This window comes from Scyliorhinus canicula, chromosome 15 (genome assembly GCF_902713615.1).
Source record: "Scyliorhinus canicula chromosome 15, sScyCan1.1, whole genome shotgun sequence".
NCBI lineage: Eukaryota > Metazoa > Chordata > Chondrichthyes > Carcharhiniformes > Scyliorhinidae > Scyliorhinus > Scyliorhinus canicula.
The window spans coordinates 143870103-143895963 of NC_052160.1; the positions used below are offsets into that span (position 1 = coordinate 143870103).

At 50.9% G+C, this 25861-nt stretch overlaps 1 protein-coding gene across 1 annotated transcript in view; it reads right to left on the minus strand.

The window, feature by feature from the left end:
• Positions 1 to 25861, minus strand: part of LOC119978216 (chitinase-3-like protein 2) — a 70957-nt gene that overhangs the window by 34898 nt on the left and 10198 nt on the right. Inside the window, exons 4-9 of the mRNA XM_038819663.1 lie at positions 25216 to 25408; positions 13645 to 13701; positions 12071 to 12227; positions 11219 to 11343; positions 9905 to 10019; positions 9586 to 9768 (exon numbers count right to left, since the gene is read on the minus strand). Of these exons, the coding sequence (XP_038675591.1) occupies positions 9586 to 9768; positions 9905 to 10019; positions 11219 to 11343; positions 12071 to 12227; positions 13645 to 13701; positions 25216 to 25408 (830 nt within the window). The remainder of the gene's footprint in view (positions 1 to 9585; positions 9769 to 9904; positions 10020 to 11218; positions 11344 to 12070; positions 12228 to 13644; positions 13702 to 25215; positions 25409 to 25861) is intronic.

The window sequence follows — 25861 nt, forward strand, 5'->3', positions numbered from 1 at the left end:
TCAGCTCCCTGTCTACACCGGGAGTGCATTCAGCTCGCTGTCTACACCGGGAGTGCATTCAGTCTCGCTGTCTACATCGGGAGTGCATTCAGCTCTGTGTCTACACCGGGAGTGCATTCAGCTCGCTGTCTACACCGGGAGCACATTCAGCTCACTGTCTACACCGGGAGCACATTCAGCTCCCTGTCTACACCGGGAGTGCATTCAGCTCGCTGTCTACACCGGGAGTGCATTCAGCTCGCTGTCTACACCGGGAGCGCATTCAGCTCGCTGTCTATACCGGGAGTAACTCAGCTCACTGTCTACACCGGGAGTGCATTCAGTCTTGCTGTCTACACCGGGAGTGCATTCAGCTCACTGTCTACACCGGGACTGCATTCAGCTCACTGTCTACACCGGGAGTGCATTCAGCTCGCTGTCTACACCGGGAGTACATTCAGCTCCCTGTCTACACCGGGATTGCACTCAGCCCGCTGTCTACACCGGGATTGCACTCAGCTCGCTGTCTACAGCGTGAGTACATTCTGCTCCCTGTTTACACCGGGAGTACATTCAGCTCCCTGTCTACACCGGGAGTGCACTTAGCTCGCTGTCTACACCGGGAGTGCATTCAGCTCCCTGTCTACACCGGGAGTACATTCAGCTCCCTGTCTACACCGGGAGTGCACTCAGCCCGCTGTCTAGAGCAGGCGTGCATTCAGCTCCCTGTCTACACCGGGAGTACATTCAGCTCGCTGTCTACACCGGGAGTGCATTCAGCTCGCTGTCTACACCGGGAGGGGATTCAGCTCGCTGTCTACACCGGGAGTGCATTCAGCTCCCTGTCTACACCGGGAGTGCATTCAGCTCCCCTGTCTACACCGGGAGTGCATTCAGCTCCCTGTCAACACCGGGAGTACATTCAGCTCCCTGTCTACACCGGGAGTGCATTCAGCTCCCTGTCTACACCGGGAGTACATTCAGCTCCCTGTCTGCACCGGGAGTGCATTCAGCTCCCTGTCTACACCGGGAGTGCATTCAGCTCCCTGTCTACACCGGGAGTACATTCAGCTCCCTGTCTACACCGGGAGTGCATTCAGCTCCCTGTCTACACCGGGAGTACATTCAGCTCCCTGTCTACACCGGGAGTGCATTCAGCTCCCTGTCTACACCGGGAGTGCATTCAGCTCGCTGTCTACACCGGGAGTGCATTCAGTCTCGCTGTCTACATCGGGAGTGCATTCAGCTCAGTGTCTACACCGGGAGTGCATTCAGCTCGCTGTCTACACCGGGAGCACATTCAGCTCACTGTCTACACCGGGAGCACATTCAGCTCCCTGTCTACACCGGGAGTGCATTCAGCTCGCTGTCTACACCGGGAGTGCATTCAGCTCGCTGTCTACACCGGGAGCGCATTCAGCTCGCTGTCTACACCGGGAGGGCATTCAGCTCGCTGTCTACACCGGGAGTGCATTCAGCTCGCTGTCTACACCGGGAGTGCATTCAGCTCACTGTCTACACCGGGACTGCACTCAGCTCCCTGTCTACACCGGGAGTGCATTCAGCTCGCTGTCTACACCGGGAGTGCATTCAGCTCGCTGTCTACACCGGGAGTGCATTCAGCTCGCTGTCTACACCGGGAGTAACTCAGCTCACTGTCTACACCGGGAGTGCATTCAGCTCACTGTCTGCACCGGAACTGCATTCAGCTCACTGTCTACACCGGGAGTGCATTCAGCTCGCTGTCTACACCGCGAGTACATTCAGCTCCCTGTCTACACCGGGATTGCACTCAGCCCGCTGTCTACACCGGGATTGCACTCAGCGCGCTGTCTACAGCGTGAGTACATTCTGCTCCCTGTTTACACCGGGAGTACATTCAGCTCCCTGTCTACACCGGGAGTGCACTCAGCTCGCTGTCTACACCGGGAGTGCATTCAGCTCCCTGTCTACACCGGGAGTACATTCAGCTCCCTGTCTACACCGGGAGTGCACTCAGCCCGCTGTCTAGAGCAGGCGTGCATTCAGCTCAGTGTCTACACCGGGAGTGCACTCAGACCGCTGTCTACACCGGGAGTGCACTCAGCCCGCTGTCTACACCGGGAGTGCATTCAGCTCAGTGTCTACACCGGGAGTGCACTCAGCCCGCTGTCTACACCGGGAGTGCACTCAGCCCGCTGTCTAGAGCAGGCGTGCATTCAGCTCGCTCTCTACAGCAGGCATGCACTCAGCTCACTGTCTACACCGGGAGTGCATAAGATCTGACACTCCCTGTTATATACAGAGAAACGAGTTCCCTGATTGGGCCACTAATCAGGGAACTGGTATTCTAATTGGCCAATCTCATAGGCCTGTGTCTCATTACACATACACTCTTCCCTCTGAAACTCGGAGATGGAGCCTGTGGTTTCTCCTCAGAATCCCCTTCGCTGATTGTCACATGAGCGAATCCGAACTTCACTCCAAAAAATAAGCTTTAGAATCTTCTCTCATAAAAATCCTTAATAGTTTGGATTCTGAAATCCAGACCAGGTTTTCCAATTGAAACTATTAAGCAAAGCTTCCACCCCACCTTGAACAGTGAATCCGGTCCTGGATTTTACACAAACCCCTTTAGGATTTCTTCGTCTTGACTGCTGGGCAAACTGCTCACATTTTTTATTTTTTTATTTAGAGTGTCTACTTCATTTTTTCCAATTAAGGAGCAATTTAGAGTGGCCAATTCACCTAACCTGCACATCTTTGGGTTGTGAGGGCGAAACCCACGCAATCACAGGGAGAATGTGCAAACTCCACACGGGCAGTGACACAGAGCCAGGATCGAACCAGGGACCTCAGTGCCGTGAGGCAGCAGGGCTAACCCACTGCGCCACCGTCCTGCCCCTGCTCACTATTTCTTTAAGACTTGATGGCCAGACTGTATTAAAATGACACCGGACATCTGTTTGAACTTTGAAAGTTCCTGTCCCACTTTAAATCTGGTTAAAATCATTGGCTCTCTAACAGAGAACACTTTGCAGACTGTTCCTGGAATTCTTCTGAACAATACCTTGGTCTCTATTCATTTAACTCCAGTAGTCTTAAGCATTCTTCCTGTCCCAATTTCCTGCCTATCTGGACTGTAGTTTGTCTTGTCGAAAGCCTAGTTCTTTGCAGCTCAACTCCTGGCCACTCTGTCTTCTGGCAAAATTGACAGATGTTCATTCCCAGGGGTCCTGCCTCCACCTACTCACAAATTGAGCTTAAACTGAAACTTAAAAGCTTTTTAAAAATCCTTGTATGTGCCTCTAGTTACTAATAAGCCCCTTACTTCTACTGGCCTGCTGTAATGTTCCAGTGAGGCCCAGCTCAAACTGGAGGAACAGGACACCATCTTCCGAATTGGGCACATTGCAGCCTTCCAGACTTAACACTGAGCTCAGCAACTTCAGACTGTGGACTCTTTCCTCCACCTTCACCCCATTTTTATTTCTACCAATTTATTTTAATTTCTTCCATTTCACTGTTTTCCCCTCACCATTGCCCCCCCCACCCCCCCCCCCCCCCACCCCCCCCCCCCCACCCCCCTCTGCCCCACTTTGTCCACTGGTTCCCTTTTCCTAGTTGCCCTTTGACACTCTGCTCACCTTTGACCTGCCATTCACACATTCTAATCTCTTTTTGTCCCACTATCAGCAACTTCCTTCACCTTAAACTCCCCCATTTACATTCCTTTAGTCTTTCTGTCCATAACATCTTTGTCAATCTCCAATTAATGCTGACCCCCCTATCCATCGTCACCCCTCCACGAACCCCCACTACAGACCCCATTTCCAGTTCCCTCGAGCTTTGACAAAGTGTAATCCAGACTCAAAACGTTAGTCCTCTTTCTCTCTCTCCACAGAGGCTGTCAGGCCTGCTGAGATTGTCCAGTATTTTCTGTTTCAGATTCCAGCATCGGCAGTAATTTGCTTTCACTTTACTTCTATTTATTCTTCCTCTCCAAGCACACTAGAGACACAGTTGGAATTGAAACCAACCCCACCCAAACAAACACCTTTGTCCAGCATGAATTTTAACTATTGGTTTTATCCTTCCAGACACAGAAACATTAAATTAAATCCACTTAAAACTTCACCTTATTTCCAATGTTTATCAAAACAAATATAAATCCGTTAAAACTACCTTTGTTTTCCGAACATTGTTCACTGTGTTTGAAGCACATTGCGATGTCTCTGAGACCTGATGTGATATAAACCTGGCATTTCCCTGAAGAATTTTCTGATCTCCAACCTTAATGCTTGTCGAAATTTTACAAAATTCCTCGAGATACTGTAGAAATGGCCAATTGTGTCACTTCAGTAGAGTTTCCATTGATGTTATAGTCGAAGGTCAGAGAATTGTAATGTTTTGAATCTTTCAAAGTCTGGTTGATGTAATAATCAGCTGATCAAACAGGATCAACTGCAACTAAAACGTGGATATGTTGACTTTAATCAGAGATTAAGACAGAATATAACATCCCAGACGGGATGGTACGGTGGCACAATGATTCACAGCGCCACGGACCTGGGTTCAATTCCGGCCTCAGGTGTCTGTGCGGAGTCGGTACGTTCTCCCCGTGTGTGTGTGGGTTTCCTTCGGGTGCTCCGGTTTCTTCCCACAATCCAAAAATGTGCAGGTTAGGTGGGTTGACCAGGCTAAATTGCCCCTTAGGATGGGGTTATAGGATTAGGGTGGAGGATTGGTCCTAGGCAGGGTCGATGCAGACTTGATGGGCAAAATGGTCTCCATCTGCACTATCGGGATCCTATGACCAGTTATACACCAAACACAAAAGAGTCGGCATGTGCCAGCCACCTTGTACAACTTTACTGTATTTTAAATACCGAATCAAATGTTGAGCCCTTTGTCTTAAAGTTGGGTTGAAGTCATCCAGTCTAAAAAGTTCTAATAGTTTACCAAACTAATGGGTGTTCTTCAGTCAGGAACCTTCCATTCTCCATTCACATACTAATTAAGCAAGGTTAAATAAAAAGTCCAATTCAGCTTCATATGCTGTTTGGTGTCAGTATCTAGCAATTGTTCTCCCACTACTTTCCATGTCCAAAAGATTAGGTGGGGTTATTGGGTTACGGGAGATGGGGCAGGCATGTATTTAAGTGGCTGCTCTTTCCAAGAGCTGGTAGATGTGTTGTTCCTCGTGTCTTAATAAAGCTCGTAGTCTCAAATGCGGAGAAGATGCGTTATTGTGAATTCGTTCTCTCTTCAGAGCTTAACATACGGCTACCTCAAATGCTACCTGCTTGTGTGTCTGTGTCCTGCTACGAGTTCTGCCTTCCGTGAAGTGTGTCCTCACTTCCTGTCCCGGTGTATTTATAGCTCTCCCGTGCTCCCTCTAGTGTTTGCTCAGTTGTATTGTATCTAGTCAATCTACGATCACCACATCCCCCTTTTTCTCTATACATATTTTCTGTACATCGTTAAAGAAAATTGTACAAAACAGTTACTTATGATATGCGTATCTATACAAGTGATGGTGCTATTGCATATTTTACAAAGCCAATGTATTTATGTGTCCAATCTTAATAAAAACATTTATGAGTCCAAACTTGATGAATTTGTTCAGAGTTTTTTTTCTTTTTGTTGTTGATGACGTGGTGATATTGATATTGCAACTCCGTTGTGAATGTTGTTGGTGTTCCTTGTTATTTTAAGTAACCAATGTGTCATCCCGAGGTGTTTGCATGGTCGAACCACTGATATTGACTGACATGGACTTTTTTCTGTGCTTGTGGTATCGATGTATTATTTAATCTGCCTTGAAAGCTGGTGTGCTTGCTTGTTCTAGAGCAGATGTGAGTTTGTGCGATTCGTTGTCATCCCATGGCATGTTTGTAGTGTTGTCATTGTTTTGCAGTGTGCTGTGGCATTGTCCTTCATGTGCCGAGTAGTACCATTGTGTACAAGTCGTTGTTTCATTGCTGTTGTTTCTGTCGTTCCTGTCTTTGTCGTTGTCGCTATCTTTGTTCCTGACTTTGTTGTTTTCGTTGCCGTTCTTGGTGCTGTTTTTTTCGTCGCTATCTTTGTTATGCTTCTTGTTGGTTTTGTTGTTCTTCTTGTAGTTTTTGTCGTTGTTGTTGTAGTTTTTGTTGGTGCTGTCGAAATTCTTGTTTCTGCAGTGCTTCTTGCGATTTTTGTTGTTCTTGTCGCGCTTCATGTTGCTTTTGTTCTTGCTGTTGTTGTTCTCGTTTCTGCTGTGCTTCTTGCTATTGTTGTTCTTCTTGTCGTGCTTCATGTTGCTTTTGTTCTTGCTGTTGTTGTTCTCGTTTCTGCTGTGCTTCTTGCTATTGGTGTTGTTCTTGTCGCGCTTCATGTTGCTTTTGTTCTTGCTGTTGTTGTTCTCGTTTCTGCTGTGCTTCTTTTGGCTTTTGTTTTTCTTGTTATGCTCTATGAGTGTCCCGTGTGGATAATTTGAGTCATTGAACATTTCGTCTCGAGAATGGTGAGAATGATCTGATGTTGCATCGGTGCTGGTGACATCAATCATTTGTGGAGGATTTGATTCCTCACCTTTTCTTTCTTGGTGCTCCTCTTCTGGAGTCAACTTCTTCTCGATTTCATTTGACGCGGTCTCTCTGGACTCTTGCCGCTCCTCTTCTGGAGTCAAAAACTTCATGATTACAATTGACGTGGTGTCTGTGGACTCTTGGCGCTCCTCTTCTGGAGTCAAAATCTGCATGATTTCAGTTGACGTAGTGTCTCTGGACTCTTGGCGCTCCTCTTCTGGAGTCCAAATCTGCATGATTTCTGTTGACGTGGTGTCTCTGGACTCTTGGCGCTCCTCTTCTGGAGTCCAAATCTGCATGATTTCACTTGACGTGGTCTCTCTGGACTCTTGGTGCTCCTCTTCTGGAGTTAAAATCTTCATGATTTCTGTTGATGTTGTCTCACTGGACTCTTGGTGCTTCTCTTCTGGAGTCAAAATCTGCATGGTTTCTGTTGGCGTGGTCTCTCTGGACTCCAGGTGCTCCTCTTCTGGAGTCAAAATCTGCATGGTTTCTTTCGGCGTTGTCTCTCTGGACTCCAGGTGCTCCTCTTCTGGAGTCAAAACCTGCATGGTTTCTGTTGGCGTGGTCTCTCTGGACTCCAGGTGCTCCTCTTCTGGAGTCAAAACCTGCATGGTTTCTGTTGGCGTGGTCTCTCTGGACTGTTGGGTGGCCCGACTCTGTGCTTCTGTACAGACAAGCTGAGAACTGTCAGTCTCGCTGTGATCCTGTACGTCGAGTGTGATCACCTTGTCACTGTTTTCGCATGCAGTGGGTAGAGGTACATTGTCTTCTTCTTGTTCATGTGAGCTTGGTTGACTTTCATAGTCTGCTTGCGGTTGCTCAGATACAGCGGGTTTACCTTCATGGTCTTGTTCATGCATGGTGTTTGCCAGGTAGTGTTTGCTTGCATCCCTTTTGGAGTCTTTCATCACTCGCACTGTGGAGCCTGTCATCGCTCGCTCTGTGGAGTCTTTCTGTGCTCTCTGTGTGGCGTCGTCTTCGTCATGGGTATTGCTGTCATCCAATGTATTGACGAGCTGCCATGGCATCATGGTGTTGGATTCATCTACCACGAGTAGATTCGTGTTGAGCTTTACGACCGTGTCGCTGATGCTGTGATCAGCATATCCGAATAACTCAGACATGTCTGAGTAGTATTCTTTGAAAACCAAATCATCTTGGTTGGATTCTTCTACCACGAGTTGATTCGTGTTGAACTTTGCGACCGTGTCGCTGATGCTGTGATTAGCATATCCGACTAACTCAGCCATGTCTGAGTAGTAATCTTCGAAAAACAAATCATCTTTTGTTGTTTCGGAATTCTTTTTCTTCACTTTGGGTGGTGCAGACTGCTTTTTCCAGGGTGTTGTGCGAGTTATTTTCAACTGCTGGTTTAAGTTCAGGCGTTTTTCTGTGTTCTGAGGCAAGAAAAATTGGTTTTTACCACTTTAAGTATCTTGTTTTCAATTTTCGGGCATTTCCCTTTTAAGTAGGCGTGGTCGGGATGCTCAGACGTCATGACGTCACGCGTAGGAATGAATTGGGCATGCGCAAATCGGCCTTCCTTCACTGTGCGGTTTTGTGTCCATTGCGCATGCGCGACTTGCGCATGCGTATAACAATCCGCGACCAAAACTTTTTGAGAGTGCGCATGCACCACTAACCTTTTTACACTGCGCATGCGCGGCGGGCGCATGCGCAGAACGATGAACGGATGGTTGGAACTGCGCATGCGCGGCTTCAGGTTCCGGCGCATGCGCAGACGCAATTTGTAGTTCTTTGTGTGCCCAAGACTGCAAAATGTGGTCGGACGCCATTTTATCGCGGATTTCAGCGTTTTTTCTTTCTGAAAGTTGTAAGTTACCTTTTCTTTTCGATCTGGACTGGATTTCAGCGTTTTGGCTTTGTGAAAAATTCATGTTATTTCTTCTTTTTGATCTGTACTTTTCACTCGCGATTTCTTGTTCTTTTCCTGATTTTTTAAGTTTTGCATCACTCAGTCTCTGTGCAGTTTGGCCTCTGAGCATACAGTGCTGTTCAAATTCCTTACAGTACTCTTCAAATTTGTTTAGTATTGTTTGTAAGCTGTTTCTGTCTTCACCTTTTGAGTATTTAAATCCATTATAAACTTTCCTAGCTTCATGTCCTTTGATGAGCATTGCTATTTTAATTTCGTCTGAGGCTGCTGCTGCATCATTAGCTATGATACCTAAATCGAACCATTGTTTAAATATTTTCCAGACACTTCTTACATTTCCAGTCGTGTCCAGCTGAAGTGGGTATCCAAGGCACATCCTCCCATCAGCGATGTCTTCCCAAGTCGAATGTCCAGTAGGAGATTTCCATGCCATTTTGTTCTTTCTGTGTCTGCAGCTGAGTTGTCCTGTAGTAAGCGTCTGAAGCCACTGCTGGTACCATGTGTTGTTCCTCGTGTCTTAATAAAGCTCGTAGTCTCAAATGCGGAGAAGATGCTTTATTGTGAATTCGTTCTCTCTTCAGAGCTTAACATATGGCTACCTCAAATGCTACCTGCTTGTGTGTCTGTGTCCTGCTACGAGTTCTGCCTTCCGTGAAGTGTGTCCTCACTTCCTGTCCCGGTGTATTTATAGCTCTCCCATGCTCCCTCTAGTGTTTGCTCAGTTGTATTGTATCTAGTCAATCTACGACCACCACAGTAGAGACTCGATGGACCGAACAGCCTCCCTCCACTGTATATTCTATGATACTGCAGAGTTCTTCTCTGACCCAGGGATGAAGCTGTCAACGACCAAAAATAATAATTTCACTGATTTGTTTCTGGAGAACCAAAACCTTACAGAGTTTCCAGGAACGTTACAGTCACGCCACTGGCCTGTTCCTTTCCCTATTTCAATCTGATTCTAGATATGTGTATAAATATATATCCGTATATACACATGTTTTTGCAGAAACAAAGCGTAATTCTAATTTTAACACAACCAGCAAGGAAATTCCACCACAATGTCGTGAAACAATTTCGTCCTGATCACTTTCCACGTGAAATCAATTTGAGAAACTTTATCATGTGAAAGCCAAGTAACATTTTCAGCATAATTACCTCGTGATAAGCCAAGATTCCGCTTGTGTCACTGAATGAACCAGCTTTCCCACTTTTAGAAACGGGAGCACCAATCGCTGTGTTGTACGTTTTGAGGGTGAAGGTGACTCCAAACGTTGGGAATCCAACAAGTAGTTTTTTTGGTGCTGCACCTTGGTCCCTCCAGTATTTCAAAATGTAATTCTGCAAAATAACATAGCTTGGTATCTTTATTGAGGTTTTACATAGCTAAAAACCATTTCCTATATTATATTGTTAAAATATTCAATAATAATAAATAATAAAACATGGGCGTCTATTTCTAAGCGGACATACTTACAATATTGTGTTCTTTTTTGACGTCGAAGGAGCGATGATACAGGGGGCTGTGGTGTCCAGTGACAATGTTCCCCGCGTTAAAGTTAAATGTCATCACAGCGATAAAGTCTAGATTCCTGTTTAAGAAAGTACCAAATGTAGCAATACAATCCCAAATGTTTTAGATAGTTAATTATATCTAATCATAGGTTTTACTGGGTCAGTGGGTCGTATTGCCAAACACTGATTACCAAGCAAGATTCCAGGTTTGCTTCCCATCATTGGCTGTTGGAGTTGAGGCCAGTTTTGACGACAGGAGTCTCCTTACTTCTCTGGATGTTTTGCATCCACCTGTGGGACAGCACGGTGGCACAGTGGTTAGCACTGCTGCCTCACAGCTCCAGGGTCCCAGGTTCAATTCCAGCCTTGGGCCACTGTCTGTGTGGGGTCTGCACGTTCTCCCCGTGTCTGCGTGGGTTTCCTCCGGGTGCTCCGGTTTCCTCCCACAGTCCAAAGGTGTGCAGGTTAGGTGGATTGGCCATGCTAAATTGCCCTTAGAGTCCAAAGAGGTTAGATGGGGTTACTGGGATAGTGTGGAGGTGTGGACTTGGGTAGGGTGCTCTTTCCAAGGGCTGGTGCAGACTCGATGGGCCGAATGTCCTCCTGCACAGTAAATTATATGATTCTATGATCAGACAGGGCTTTGATTTCAGTTTATCTAAGGGATGGAGCCCTGGCATTACAGCACTCCCTCAGTGTGGAAGTGATATGCATTGTGCACCTCTCAAACCCAACACCCTCCAACCAAGAGGAAAGTCATTTTTTATAGACATAGAATATACTGCACCGGTCGCACCATGAAACATGGTGCCGGCCATGCATGAACCCTAACCCATCAACCGCGACCCCAACCCACCCCCTGGCCACCCCCCCACCACTCCCTCCAACTTGAGCAGAAGCCCCCCCCCCCCCCCCCCCGGGATCCCAGACAAGTGTGGTGGGGCTGTATACTTTCCGCAGCCGGCACGCTGGGTTCCCGACCGATAGAACAACACGTGGCCCGCGCCGTCAGGAACTCAGTCCATCAGGGCAGAGCATCGCGGGTAGACTGGCTGATGATGCGCCAACAGCGTTGAAACGGCGAGCGTCATGATAACACTGGTTTGGAGGTGGCGGACCATGACGGACCGGCATCAAACCGGGTGCCGGCCCCGATTCTGTCATCGGAATCCATTCTTTGCCCTATCGCTGATCACGATTATGGCGTCGGGCGACGGAGAATCCAACGCCCAATTTTTTTTCCGAAGGTCATAAGCTTCAATCTTCTTGTGCTTACTGTGAAATCTCAGCTATCTCATACTTGGCCTCAACGGCCCTTTTATCAGCAGTGACTGGAGCTGTCAACAGGAGTCTGGCCTTCTTAGTTTTCAGTGCCTCTGCTTTAAAGGCCTCCATCATTTCCTACAAAGGAAGAGCAAATCTTAATGATGATGAACATCCTTCAGAACATATCCTGTCATCACAGCTCCACTTGAAAAGTCTACATTAGTGGCCATTCTTCTGGAACTGTCATTGGAGGGGGGCGAACTCATGGAAACATGTAAAATTCTAACAGGACCAGACAGGGAAGATGCAGGAAGGATGTTCCCAATGGTGGGTGTGTCCAGAACCAGGGGTCACAACCCGAGGAAACGGGGTGTCCATTTCGAGCAGAGATGAGGAGAAATTCCTTCACACAGAGAGTGTTGAGTCTGTGGAATTCGCCACCTCAGAAAGTAATTGAGGCCAAAACATTGTATGATTTCAAGAAGGAATTAGATGTCGCACCTGGGGCCAAAGGATTCAAGGGATTTGGGAAGAAATCGGGAACAGGTACTGAATTGGATGGTCAGCCACGATCATAATGAATGGCGGCGGAGCAGGCTTGAAGGGCTGAATGGCCTCCTCCTGCTCCTATTTTCTGTGTTTCTATGGATATGCATCAAATTTATTATATCTGATACTGTGTGCACGTCTCTGAGATCCTGTTTAAACTAAATATACCCGAGTCATTTTCTCTGCTCCTCCAGCAGCTGTTTTCATGAAGGTACGGCCCTCACTGGCATTGAGCCGACATTATTGCCTTTAGATCATCTCCAAATACCTTTACAAGATGTCACATTAAAGACGATAGTCTGAGACCTGTCACCTTGACCAAGAGGGTGAAACGTTGTTTATCTTCCGGTGATTTGCATCCGTAATCAGGAAACCTCCAGTCCAGGTCCAAACCATCAAATTTGTGCTTCCGCAGAAAAGTCACGACAGAATTGCTGAACTTTTCCCGGCTTTCCTTTGTAATTGCAATGCTGGGTGATGTAACCATGGGAAAGTTGGAGTAGAGAAAGCATTAAATCTGTAAATTTCCTTCTCACAAACAGGTCATTTGAAAATATTTTAAATTGGTTTTTAACATTTTAACGTTTTATACATAAAAGAGAACAATGCAAAAGAACAAGAACAACAGAGACCTTCCCGCACTGTATCAACCAACACCCCAATAACTGAAAAAATAGCAACCCCCCACCAATCCCTACCGTCCCCTCCAAACCCTTCCTCCTCCCCCAGCAGCTGACTGTAACCAACTCTTTAAAGTAAAGAATATACAGACCCCAGCTCTTGTGGAACCCCTCAATCATCCCCTCAAGGTAAACTTAGCCTTCTCCAAGTACAGGAATATGCCCAGCCATAGTCAGGTACTGGGTGGAGAGGATGACCTCAGGTACTGGGTGGAGAGGATGACCTCCGCCCCAACAGGACCTGCTAGTGAGGCAAAGGCTAAAAAATTTTCCCCCGCTTCCGTCTGCGTGTCCGGTTAGTCCAACACCCCAAATATGGCCCCCATGGGCTTAGCTCTAAATCCAAGAGCGGGATCGCCGACATGGTGCCGAAAAATGAACCACCAAAATTTTCCAACTTCAGGCAGGACCAGAATATATGTCCATATGGCAGTGCCAGGCTGTCAGGGGCAAGGTACCTGGGTGGCTCTAGCAGTACCTGGGTGCCACCCTGTCTGGAGGCCGACCACCTGGGGGCCTCCATTCCCCTGAGGGACCCCTCCAGGTACTGTTCCGCCCGGTTCCTGTTGTGGAGACCAGGAGCCCGGCTGGGGTCTCCTCGGCAAGGCCGATTGATCCGGCGTCGGTACGACTAAGTGGGTTCCTAAATTCACTTAGCCGTGCGAGACTGCGTCCTGCCCATTGTGGGAAACTTTCTTGCGAATATATGAAGAATGTCCTTCTTCCTGTTGAATGATCTTGTGTTGTTGTGAATTGCAAAGAAGGAGTTGGGGGAAATTCTCCATTAACTAACTGGGAATATCAGTCAGGACAGGTGATTCTCCCTGTCCCCTCCACATGGTCACTGACAGAACGTGCAGACAGATCTTCCATGATAAAAAAAAATGTATAATCTTTGCTAATTCCCCTTTGGGGCACACAGGCTTCCCCGTTCAGCAGATGGGGAGCCACCAACTGAAATTCCACCAAAGTCGCCTTATTTTTGGATTCTCTGTCCGACAGGATAACCTGAGCATTTCATGGGTAATCTAACAAGAAACCTGGGACTGTATAAACTCAGTATCTGCTGCCATCGTTCTTTTGCATTATTGAAAATGACCTATTTAATTTTACCAAAATAATCGCAGAAATGCTGACATTGATATTTACAAACTTGCGACCCACTGAACTTGGAGACTTAAACAATTTGAGAAATTATTAATTTTACCTTCCGTTCCCATAAGCTAAACCGATGTATCCCAAAAGCGTTTTCAGATTCTTATTTCTGATCAGAAAAATGACAGAAACCACAAGCGTCAGTATAGCAGTGAATAAGGTTGGAGACTACAACAGCAACATTTCATTTCTCCACCCATATAAACGATACACACCGATTCTCTCAATGATACCTGGGGGTGGGGTATGGTCTGGAATTCAAGTTCAGCAGCGGGATTGGATGGTGGAGCAAATTTCATTGGATGGAGGTGGTGGCTCAGAGTGGGGCGGGGGGCAATGTGGGGGAGTGAAATGACTGGCCCTTTGCAATCTCATAGTGCTAAACTCATTACATATGTATGAGCAAGAAGCACTGTTAGGAAGTCACTGGTTATTTTAATTGATTTATATTTGTGTTGGTAAAAATTAGAAATAATTTTCAGTGGATTTAATTTAATGCTTCTGTGCGTAGAAGGGTAAAACTGTTGGATTAATGCTGGATTAAGGTTTATATGTGCGAGGGTTGATTAAGTTCCAACTGTTTTTCTAGTGTGCTTAGAACGTGCTATGACATGAAGGATAAATAAACCAGTCATAGTTACCTAGCAACCAGGGCCTTTTGTCACAACACCCTGGGTGAGCGCATTGGCAATTCCAGCCCCCCTCAACCTGGGCTCGCAATATAAGTGAATTAACAATAATTCTTATTAATTTATCGAGATTTTGTCCCTGACCGTTGCAATGAGATGCAAGCAACAGATTTATCAGTAAAAACGTTAACAAACTGTTTATTAATAACAAGAGGAAAAGATGAATATATGAATGAATAACAGAACATTCAGTAAGGCGTTTGATAAGGTTCCCCACGGTAGGCTATTGCAGAAAATAAGGAAGTATGGAATTGAAGGTGATTTAGCGGTTTGGATCAGTAATTGGCTAGCTGAAAGAAGACAGAGGGTGGTGGTTGATGGCAAATGTTCATCCTGGAGTTCAGTTACTAGTGGTGTACCGCAAGGATCTGTTTTGGGGCCACTGCTGTTTGTCATTTTTATAAATGACCTGGAAGAGGGTGTAGAAGGATGGGTTAGTAAATTTGCAGATGACACGAAGGTCGGTGGAGTTGTGGATAGTGCTGAAGGATGTTATAGGATACAGAGGGACATAGATAAGCTGCAGAGCTGGGCTGAGAGGTGGCAGATGGAGTTTAATGCGGAAAAGTGTGAGGTGGTTCACTTTGGAAGGAGTAACAGGAATGCAGAGTACTGGGCTAATGGCAAGATTCTTGGTAGTGTAGATGAACAGAGAGATCTCGGCATCCAGGTACATAAATCCTTGAAAGTTGCCACCCAGGTTAATAGGGCTGTTAAGAAGGCATATGGTGTGCTAGCCTTTATAAGCAGGGGGATTGAGTTTCGGAACCACAGGGTCATGCTGCAGCTGTACATAACTCTGGTGCGGCCACACCTGGAGTACTGCGTGCAGTTCTGGTCACCACATTATAGGAAGGATGTGGAAGCTTTGGAAAGGGTTCAGAGGAGATTTACTAGGATGTTGCCTGGTATGGAGGGAAGGTCTTACGAGGAAAGGCTCAGGGAATTGAGGTTGTTTTCGTTAGAGAGGAGAAGGCTGAGAGGTGACTTAATAGAGACATATAAGATAGTCAGAGGGTTAGATAGGGTGGACAGTGAGAGTCTTTTTCCTCGGATGGTGATGACCAACACGAGGGGACATAGCTTTAAATTGAGGGGTGAGAGATATAGGACAGATGTCAGAGGCAGTTTCTTTACTCAGAGAGTAGTAGGGGTGTGGAACGCCCTGCCTGCAACAGTAGTAGACTCGCCAACTTTAAGGGCATTTAAGTGGTCACTGGATAGACATATGGATGAAAATGGAATAGTGTAGGTCAGATAGGCTTCAGATGGTTTCACAGGTCGGCGCAATATCGAGGGCCGAAGGGCCCGTACTGCGCTGTAGTGTTCTATGTTCTATGATCTGCCAATCTACCTAATGCCAAACCCCACCCTCCACCCAGACCCACACAAGGCAGACGCACACACGGCGAGACCAGAGGGGAAGAGTTTAAACTGCAAAAACAGTTTAATAGTTATGGGATTCTTCTATGCTGCCAACATAGCTCTTTGTAGCCAGCGATTTCCTAATCATGTATCCAATCTGAAACTGCAGGTTGTAGAAAGCTCCCTAAATCAGAAGGCAGAGAGAGAGAGAGAGATTCGAAACTGCTTCGTGCCTGCAACTCTTCACAAGATCCGCCTTCTCTCTAGAACTTTCTGCCTGGCCCCACCAATCACAGGCCCCAATGGGAAATTGTACATTTCCGATTGACTACTTGCCAAGTCTATCAAATCATCATCACCGGTTCTACCACAGAACCCAAAGGGGATGGGCGCGATTCTCCGGACTCACGACGGTTCGGAGAATAGCGGGCGTCGGAAATTTTTACGGCGACGCTGTTCCGACGCCCTCCCGCTATTCTCCGAACCCCGCAAAATGTCGGAGTCGCCATTCCCGACAAACGCCTCCTTCCCGCCCCTAACACGACCAGAATCGCCACTGATAGCCCCCCCCCGCTATTCACCGGCCCGTATGGGCCGAAGTCCCGATGTCATGGCGCCCTGTTTGCACGTCGTGAAACACACCTGCTTTTTAAATTCGTCAACCAGTCGGCCTGGCTGACGACAGCTTGGAGGAGGTCAGGGCACCACTCTGCGCACCGCTCAGCGCACCGCTCAGCGCACCGCTCGAGTCTGGCCACAACGGGGAAGGCATCCCTGAGAACTGGAGGGGGTCCAGAGCGGGGGGAATGGGGGCGACGGGGGAGGCAGTGGGGGCGACGGGGGAGGCAGTGGGGGGGTGACGGGGGAGGCAGTGGGGGGGTGACAGGGGAGGCAGTGGGGGAGACGGAGGGGGCAGTGGGGGAGACGGGGGAGGCAGTGGGGGAGACGGGGGAGGCAGTGGGGGCGACGGGGAGGCAGTGGGGGAGACGGGGGAGGCAGTCGGGGGCAACGGGGGAGGCAGTGGGGGGGTGACGGGGGAGGCAGTGGGGGGCGACAGGGGAGGCAGTGGGGGAGACGGAGGGGGCAGTGGGGGAGACGGGGGAGGCAGTGGGGGGCGACGGGGGAGGCAGTGGGGGGCGACGGGGAGGCAGTGGGGGAGACGGGGGAGGCAGTCGGGGGCGACGGGGGAGGCAGTGGGGGAGACGGAGGGGGCAGTGGGGGAGACGGGGGAGGCAGTGGGGGGCGACGGGGGAGGCAGTGGGGGAGACAGAGGGGGCAGTGGGGGCGACGGGGGAGGCAGTGGGAGCGACGGGGGAGGCAGTGGGGAGACGGAGGGGGCAGTGGGGGGCAGACGGAGGGGGCAGTGGGGGCGACGGGGGAGGCAGTGGGGGCGACGGGGGAGGCAGTGGGGGAGACGGGGGAGGCAGTGGGGGGCGACGGGGGAGGCAGTGGGGGAGACGGGGGAGGCAGTGGGGGGCGACGGGGAGGCAGTGGGGGAGACGGGGGAGGCAGTCGGGGGCGACGGGGAGGCAGTGGGGGGCGACGGGGAGGCAGTGGGGGGCGACGGGGAGGCAGTGGGGGAGACGGGGGAGGCAGTCGGGGGCGACGGGGAGGCAGTGGGGGAGACGGGGGAGGCAGTGGGGGAGACGGAGGGGGCAGTGGGGGAGACGGGGGAGGCAGTCGGGGGCGACGAGGGAGGCAGTGGGGGAGACGGAGGGGGCAGTGGGGGAGACGGGGGAGGCAGTGGGGGGAGGCAGTGGGGGGCGACGGAGGGGGGGGGTTAGGTAGAGAGTGAGCCGTCCAACCCCGTTACAAAGTGTCTGCCACCATGCCATGGTGTGCCGGTCACGAGGACACGGCCGTTGGTTCCCCTGTGGCTTCCGGACACAGGCCACTGACGCACCCGTGAGGAGGCCATAGTTTACTGGCCGTTGGATGCAGAAAGTGACCAGGGGTTAGGCTGCCCGCGTGTCAGCAGCGCGACCAGACCACCGGGACACACAGGTACCCCGTGGCTGGCGGCTGCCGAGTTGTCGACTAACCTCCGTCTAACATGTTCCGTTTCTCTGCCCCCACCACCCTTCTGTACGTTAGCACAATGTCTGCGAACAGAACGGCTATGTTCTGCGCAGTGGTTGGGGCCACTGCACTGCATTTGGAGATGCAGCAGCATCCACAGCCACAACCCGCAGTGGATGCAGGGCCAGCTGCAGCAGCAGAGGGAAGGGCCGAGGAGTTGCCAGTCGTCGAGCAGCATGGTGAGGAGGAGGAGGAGGAAGAGGAAGAGGAGAGAGTGAGGGTGCAGCCACGGCGCCAGAGGCGACGACCAAGGCCGAGGGTGTACCGTGTCCGGGTCTCTTTCCTAACAATGACGGACATCACCTGCAGGAGGAGACTCCGGCTGAGTAGGCAGACGGTGATACATATCTGCGAACTCCTGTCGCACCTCGCCCCACGTGGAACGGGGGGAGGACACGCGATCCCGGTTGCCATCAAGGTGATGGTCGCTCTGAACTTCTATGCTACCGGCTCCTTCCAGTCTCCGAGCGGGGACGTCTCTGGGATCTCCCAGTCATCGGCGCACAGGTGCATCCGGGATGTGACCGACGCCCTCTATGCCATCGCCGATCGCTACATCACCTTTCCCGAGGACCAAGCAAGTCAAGACTCACGAGCTCGTGGATTTGCCAGTGTGGCCGGGATACCGAGGGTTCAGGGGTCAATCGACTGTGTTCACGTCCCCATGCGCCCGCCTGCTGTGGACAGGGACGTGTTCACAAACAGGAGGGGGACATACTCCATTAATGTCCAGGTGGTATGCGACCCCCACATGAGGATCATGAACGTCTGTGCAAGGTTCCCAGGGAGTGTGCATGACTCCTACATACTGCCGCAGTCGTTCATCCCTGCGATGTTTGAGGGACGTCCCCCCCCCGGCTGAGGGGCTGGTTGCTAGGCGACAGGGGTTATCCGCTGAGGTCTTGGCTGATGACGCCTATACGGAGGCCTCAGACCAATGCGGAAACACGATACAACGAGGCCCATGCAGCAACCAGGGGTGTGGTGGAGCGCTGCCTTGGCCTCCTGAAGATGAGATTCAGGTGCCTGGACCGCTCCGGAGGGGCCCTGCAGTACCAGCCCGACAAGGTCGCTCGCATTGTAGTGGCCTGCTGTGCGCTGCACAACATCGCGATGCAGAGGGGAGATGACCTGCTGCAGGAGGCGGAGGGAGAAGCTAGTGGCAGTGGTGCCAGCACAGAGGAGGAGGAGGAGGAGGAGGAGGAGGAGGAGGAGGAGGAGGAGGAGGCGAGGGAGGAGGAGGAGGAGGAGGAGGCTGGCGGAGTGGCGGGCGCAGAACGCAGACACGACCCAGGTGCTGGTGATGTCCAGGAGGCGGCACGACGGACCCGGCAAGGACGGCGGGCACGCGACGCCCTGGTGGCAGCACGGTTCACGCATCGCATGTTACGTCCCCGATGAACACCAAACCACCACCTGCATCACTAGTCATGCAGAGGGTCACCACACAACTGCCACCACCACAACCCTCCCCCCCCCCCCCCCTCTCAGTGTACACTGCTTCACTTCGACATCACGCTTATCACTGGGTCCAGACGGTATGGCACAACATTGATGGCTGTGTCAGCGGGTGTGATCAGTGCCATGTGGAACGATGACAGCCAGCTCTGCGAAGAGCTGTGAGCTCAGAATCGTTAGAGAGAGTCTGACCCATGGCAATAGCTGAACCATCCACCTTGGTGGCCGCTGAGTTTGTCACTGACACTCCATCACGTGCCCGCGTGGGCTAGCTGTGGGAGGGGGTAGGGGCAGGGACTGCACACCCGTCACCCCCAGCGACACTCGGTCACCATCACGATTCCTGTGGCTGTGGAACAATCACACGGTATTACAAGTAAGGTGGAACAGTGCGTTTAATGTTAACAATTATTTACAGGTGCCCTAGCCCCTACCACTAAACTGTGCCCTTCACCCGTGCCAACTTACTCAGTGTCTATCTTAGTTGCCTTACGGGCCCTACCACTACGTCTACGTGACTCCCCAGATGATACAGCAGGAGTGGAGGAGGATTGCTGCGAATCGCCCCCCTCGACTCGTTTCTCCTTGGCTAAGCGTTTCCTGGGGCGACCCGGCCTTGATGGGCCAGGCTGCTCTGCGGGCGTCTCGGGTGACATTGTGCCACCCTGCTCTGCCTGCTGCCCTCCCGATGCACCAAGGATGGGACGGGGGGAGGCCGAGAATTCTGGGACGTCCCGTGATGGCCTTAATGGGACGGACCCCGAAACCTCCTCCTCCCTCGGGGAGCCCGGTGGCCCCCGGGCCTCACTTTGGGACAGAGGTGCGAACGAGGAGGTGCCCCGTCGCACCACCGACACCTGGCGCTGCCAGTCCTGGAGGCCTGCAACGGTATCCACGAGGATCCGAAGGTTTGCAGACACGGAGTCCAGGGAGTTAGACATTCCCGCCAGGGACTGTGCAACCTCAACCTGTGTGTGCACGACGCCATCCAGCACATGTGTCAGGCGGTTGATGGTCTCCGCGACCGACTGCTGCGACTGTGCTATCGACTGCTGGGACTGTGCCATGGCCCGCAGGGCGCCGGCAATGTCGTTTTGGCTCTGGCACATTGCTGCCTGTGAGAGGGCAACCCTGTCCAGGGCCGAGGATGACGCGTGCACATTAACCCCAACGTCTTGCATAACCTGACCCATTGCCTCCACCGCGGATGCCACCCGTGCGGTGTCGGACTGGGTCTCTGCCATGAGCGGCACCACTCCCTGCTCTTGGACGCGGTTCGACTCCTCTAACAGCGTCTGCAGAGCCAGGAAGGCAGCCCTCATCCCGTCATTGTTTCCCTGGGTTTCTTGAGGCATCGGCTGTGCGGGTGGGTTGATAAACTCCAGGAACTCAGAAAACGTCTGGGAGCCAGCTGCATCCTGGGCCTGGTCTGTTCTCCGCGAGTCCGGGCCCTCTGTTGCTCCGACCTCCACCTGCTGTACCTGCTCAGCTGTGATGTGCCAACCAGACTGTGCCCCAGGAGACTCATCACTAAATAGGCCCGCCGGGGTGTGTGTCTCTGGGATGATGGATGTGGTGGGAGAAAGCAGTGCTGCAAGCCCGATGCTCTCAATGTTTAGGGCCTCCTCCAGGGTGTGGGGCTGCTCAGCGTCAGGAGGGTTGTCCCTGGCCATTTCTGGTGGTTGTGGACTTCGAACCCTCTGTGCGTCCTGGTCCGCAGATTGGGTTGGGGCGGATGGGGCTGCCCGCTGATCGGGCACCCTCTGTTGTGAGGCCCCGGGTGAGGTGGCGGCAGATTCCTGTCTCCGTCTGGAGGCAGACGGCCCTGGTCGTTCGGCATCACGTTCTAGGGAAGAGAATGAGACGGGTTATTTAGATTTGCTCGGCAGGCCGCTGGACGGTCCAGTGGGCAGGGTGTGTGAAGGGACAGAGGATGGGGGAGGTGTCCCAGTGGGCAGGGTGTGTGAAGGGACAGAGGATGGGGGAGGTGTCCCAGTGGGCAGGGTGTGTGAAGGGACAGAGGATGGGGGAGGTGTCCCAGTGGGCAGGGTGTGTGAAGGGACAGAGGATGGGGGAGGTGTCCCAGTGGGCAGGGTGTGTGAAGGGACAGAGGATGGGGGAGGGGTGAGTGTTTGTCAGGGAGGGTTGTCTCACTTGCTGCAGTTCCGCCAACCTCGCATAGCGCGATATCGCGGGTGGCAGACCCCCCAACAAGGTCCAGGGGGTGCTTAAGTTAAGGGGGAGGGATGGTTGTGACTAGGGGGCACCCTCATGGCACTTACCCTGGCAGACCTGGTGAGGTCGTGTAGCTTCTTCCTACATTGCTCAGCTGAGCGAGGGGTCTGCCCCACGGCACTGACGGCAGCAGCCACGTCACGCCAGGTCTGGCGTACCGCGCTGGCAGGTTGGCGATGCCCTCTCCGCGGGCGGATGATGCCCCTCCTCTGCTCCACGGCATCGAGCAGCGCCTCGACGTCCGCATCAACAAAGCGAGGAGCAGCTCTCCTCGGCTCCAACATCCTGCCCGACAGATTCTGTGGTCGCCCGCGCCTTTTTACGGCGTCGGGCGGCGTCATGTGGGCGTGATCGTGTCGTCGCCGCGTTCCGTCGTCATCACGCACGTAATTGACGCGGCCGCGCTACTAGCCCATTTCCCGGAAGTGAATCCGTCGGGAAATGAAGCCTTCGCGACCGTCGTAAAACGGTCCCGATTTTTACGACGGTTTTACGATTTTCCGCGGGTGCGGAGAATCGCGCCCGATGTTTCTGCTTAAACCATCACAATAGGGGTTCCAACTCTGCCAAAAATCTGTAGTTAAACAGAACCAGGTGGCAACTGCTTGTGGCACCACCATGCCAACTCCGGGGGCAACCCAGTGATGAGGCGTTGTGCCAGGTGACTCTGACAGTCTGCTCAGGGAAACATCTGACAGGATCCAAAATCTCCTTTTCCCTAAGGGCTGTGAGGACATTACCTCCAGCCCACTGCTTGATCGCCTTGTGGACAAAGGTGTTTTCCTTGACATATGTTTCCATGGGGTTGAGGTGATGCGGCACGGTCCAATTACTTGGCCCCATCCTTCACAACACCGGGGCAGATAGAGCCTCAGTACGTAGTGACACTTGGTTTTTGAGTACCGGGGTCCACACGCAGCTTGATGCAGCCGCACATAAAGGTGGACATCAGGATAAAGGCAGCATTGGGTATGCTTCTCCCTCCCTAATCCAGAGATTTGGCATTCCTTCGGACATGATCCATCTTGGACCTCCAGATGAAGTTGAAGATGGCTCGGGTGACAGCTGCGACGCAGGACTAGGCTGTGGGCCACACGCAGCAACACTGAGAGTACCTCACAGTCAATGATTAGACTTTTGGCCGCAAGTCCCAGCTGCTCCAAACTATACCCCAGCACCTTCAGGTAATCTCGCTTGACGTTGAAGGGGACAAAGGACCGGTCGGCCCAGTTACCAAAGAACACAACCTCCTTCTTGCCATGCTTTATCTTTGCTCCCCAGGCCAGTTTGAACCAACAGTCTGGGCATCGACATCAGATCTGAGCAGAAGATGGCAACATCGTCCATGTACAGGTTGGATGTGCTCTGAATGCCTCCGGAGCCTGGGATCATCATTCCTCTTATGCCCGAATCCTTCCTAATGGACTCGGCAAAAGGTTCTATGCAACACATACACAAGGCAGAGGAGAGGGGGCAGCCCTGCCTGACTCCAGATTTGATCTGCAAGCTTCCTGATACCCACCCATTGATTGAGACTGCGCGACAGATGTTTGTGTCGAGTAGTTTGATCCAATTGCGAATTCCCTCTCCAAACCCCATTTTGGAGAGCACATCCATCATGTAGGTGTGCGATATTCTGTCAAATATTCTGTCTGGGGGTTGTTGGGTTACGGGTATAGGTTGGATACGTGGGTTTAAGTAGGGTGATCATTGCTCGGCACAACATCGAGGGCCGAAGGGCCTGTTCTGTGCTGTACTGTTCTATATTCTATAACCCTTCTCCTGGTCAAGGCTGATGGGGCAGGTGTCCCCCCTCCTGTCCTGTACTTAGAAGATCGTATCCCTGAGTAGCGCAAGGCTATCAGAGATCTTCCTGCCGGGTACAGCACAGGTCTGGTCAGGGTGGATCACCGACTCCAGAGCAGACATGACCCGATTGGCGATGACCTTGGCTAGAATTTTATAATCCATATTCAACAGTGAAATGAGTCGCCAATTTCAAATTTCTGCCCTTACCCCCTTCTGCTTGTAGATGAAGGTGATGATGCCTTTCCTCATGGATTCTGACATGCTGCCGTCCCGAAGCATACTCTCGTACACTTCCAGCAGGTCTGGGCCCATCCAGTCCCACAGAGCCAAATACAACTCAGCTGGTACAACTCATCTCAAAGGACTTGACGGCCTTTGTCTGCTCATCCAGAGATTGCGGTTTGTCCAGGCTTTCCCGCTCGCTGTCGTCTCAGACCTCCGTGATGGACGACAGGAAAGACTGGGAAGCCGTGTTGTCTGTTGGCTTCAGATCATACAGTCCGGCATAAATGGATTTGGTGATTCTCAGGATGTCAGACTGCAATGATTTACAGAGCCATCTTCTTCCTTCAGGCAGCTAATCACAGAGGACTCTCTGTGCACCTTTTGGAAGAAGAAGCACAAGCACGTTTCATCCTGCTCCACGGAGTGGACTCTGGACCGGAAGATAACCTTGGAGGCCTCCAAGGTGTAGAGTAAGGCTTGCTGGCCCTTCACCTCTTGGAGATCCTCCTTGACAACAACCCCCATCGACTGCAGCAAATTCTGCATACTTTTCTGGAGCCTGGACACGTCATGTTGCAGCTGTATAGAACCTTAATTAAGCCACACTTGGAGTATAGTGTTCAATTCTGGTTGCCACATTACCAGAAGGATGTGGAGGCTTTAGAGAGGGTGCAGAAGAGATTTACCAGGATGTTGCCTGGTATGGAGGGCATTAGATATGAGCAGGGGTTGAATAAACTCGGTTTGTTCTCACTGGAACGACGGAGGTTGAGGGGCGACCCGATAGAGGTCTACAAAATTATGAGGGGCATAGACAGAGTGGATAGTCAGAGACTTTCCCAGGGTGGAGGGGTCAATTACTAGGGGGCATAGGTTTAAGGTGCGAGGGGCAAGGTTTAGAGTAGATGTATGAGGCAAGTTTTTTTACACAGAGGGTAGTGGGTGCCTGGAACTCGCTGCCGGATGAGGTGGTGGAAGCAGGGACAATAGTGACATTTAAGGGGCATCTTGACAAATACATGAATAGGATGGGAATAGAGGGATATGGACCCCGGAAATGTAGACAATTTTAGTTTAGACGGGCAGCATGGTCGGCGCAGGCTTGGAGGGCCGAAGGGCCTGTTCCTGTGCTGTACTTTTCTTTGTTCTTTGTTCATTACAGCTGAAATGTTGTCTTCTTCTGTGTCTTCTATCCTGATGTTTTCTTCAATCCACGATTCAGATTGTTGCACTTGATCTAAGCCAAAAAGGCCGTTGCACAGCTTGGCCTCCCAAACCCCGTAGTCAATCAAGAAGTGACTTTTCTGAGTGGCCCCCATAAAGGCCTTAGCAGTGGCTACCCATTTGAAAGTCCAGGAAGAAGTCCAACCTGCCAAGTAGGCGACATCCACATGTCATCACAAATGTAAACGTTTTGGTTTCTTGCTGGTGGAGGACACAATTAGGAGGGGCAGTGAATTCTGGTGAGCTGGCCTGTCAATCAGCAGAGCTGGAATGCAAATGCACCCAAAACTGATTCCTTTCCCAAGGGATTGTTGGGAAGCTCGAGCTGCCGTGCAAGTTTCCAGGCTGAACTGCAAAAGTTCATCACGCCGGCAGAAAGCAGGTTGGCACCGTCCAAGCTGCCCACTGTAGGCAGGAGCAGAGGATTCCGCACTTGGTTACGGAATTATTTCAACAGGTTAATGTGAAAATCACTGGAAATTGCAAAGTGGTTATTAAATTAGTAACTGATACAGCTCAGAGAGAATGATACCACTTACTTATTTTTCAGATCATTAAATCTCTTGTACATAGCATCGTCCTTCCACTTTGAGATATCGGCTGATTCTTCAGGGTTTGAATAAACCAGGTGGGAGCAGAGGTAAGGGTCAATACTTTCTGGGTTGAAGTTAATCTTTGCTGACCTTTTGTCAGATGTTTTTAAGTAGTAACAGAGCAGTGCGTAAGGGGAGACTAAAGAGTGAAGAAAAGATTGTAGTTATTTGAAATATTAAAGACAGTAAGGTGACAAAACTGAAAAAAGAAACACGTGACGGACTTTCCTGAATCCTTGGGCCTGACGGGAATAAACATTTGCTGAGGTTTTTCAATATATTAATTTGCATGTTTTATTTTACACTGAAGGCAGATATTTAACCCAAACCATGTTTAGTGGAACCTGAATAACAGACAGAAACAGGAGAAGCTGTGAACATTGTTGTGTTATGTAACTTGGAATAACACAAGCTGCCACTTGATGAGTTCGACTCTCTGCTAATCTAACTGTAGTAACTCAGTCTAACTGAACCAGCCTTGCTCTAAGCCACGTGCTGGGGTGTGGTGCTGAGGATACCAACCTGTCTCACTCTGTAGATGCTGGTCTGTGGAAAGAGGCGAGGTGTGAGTGCCTCATCCCTTTTATAATGA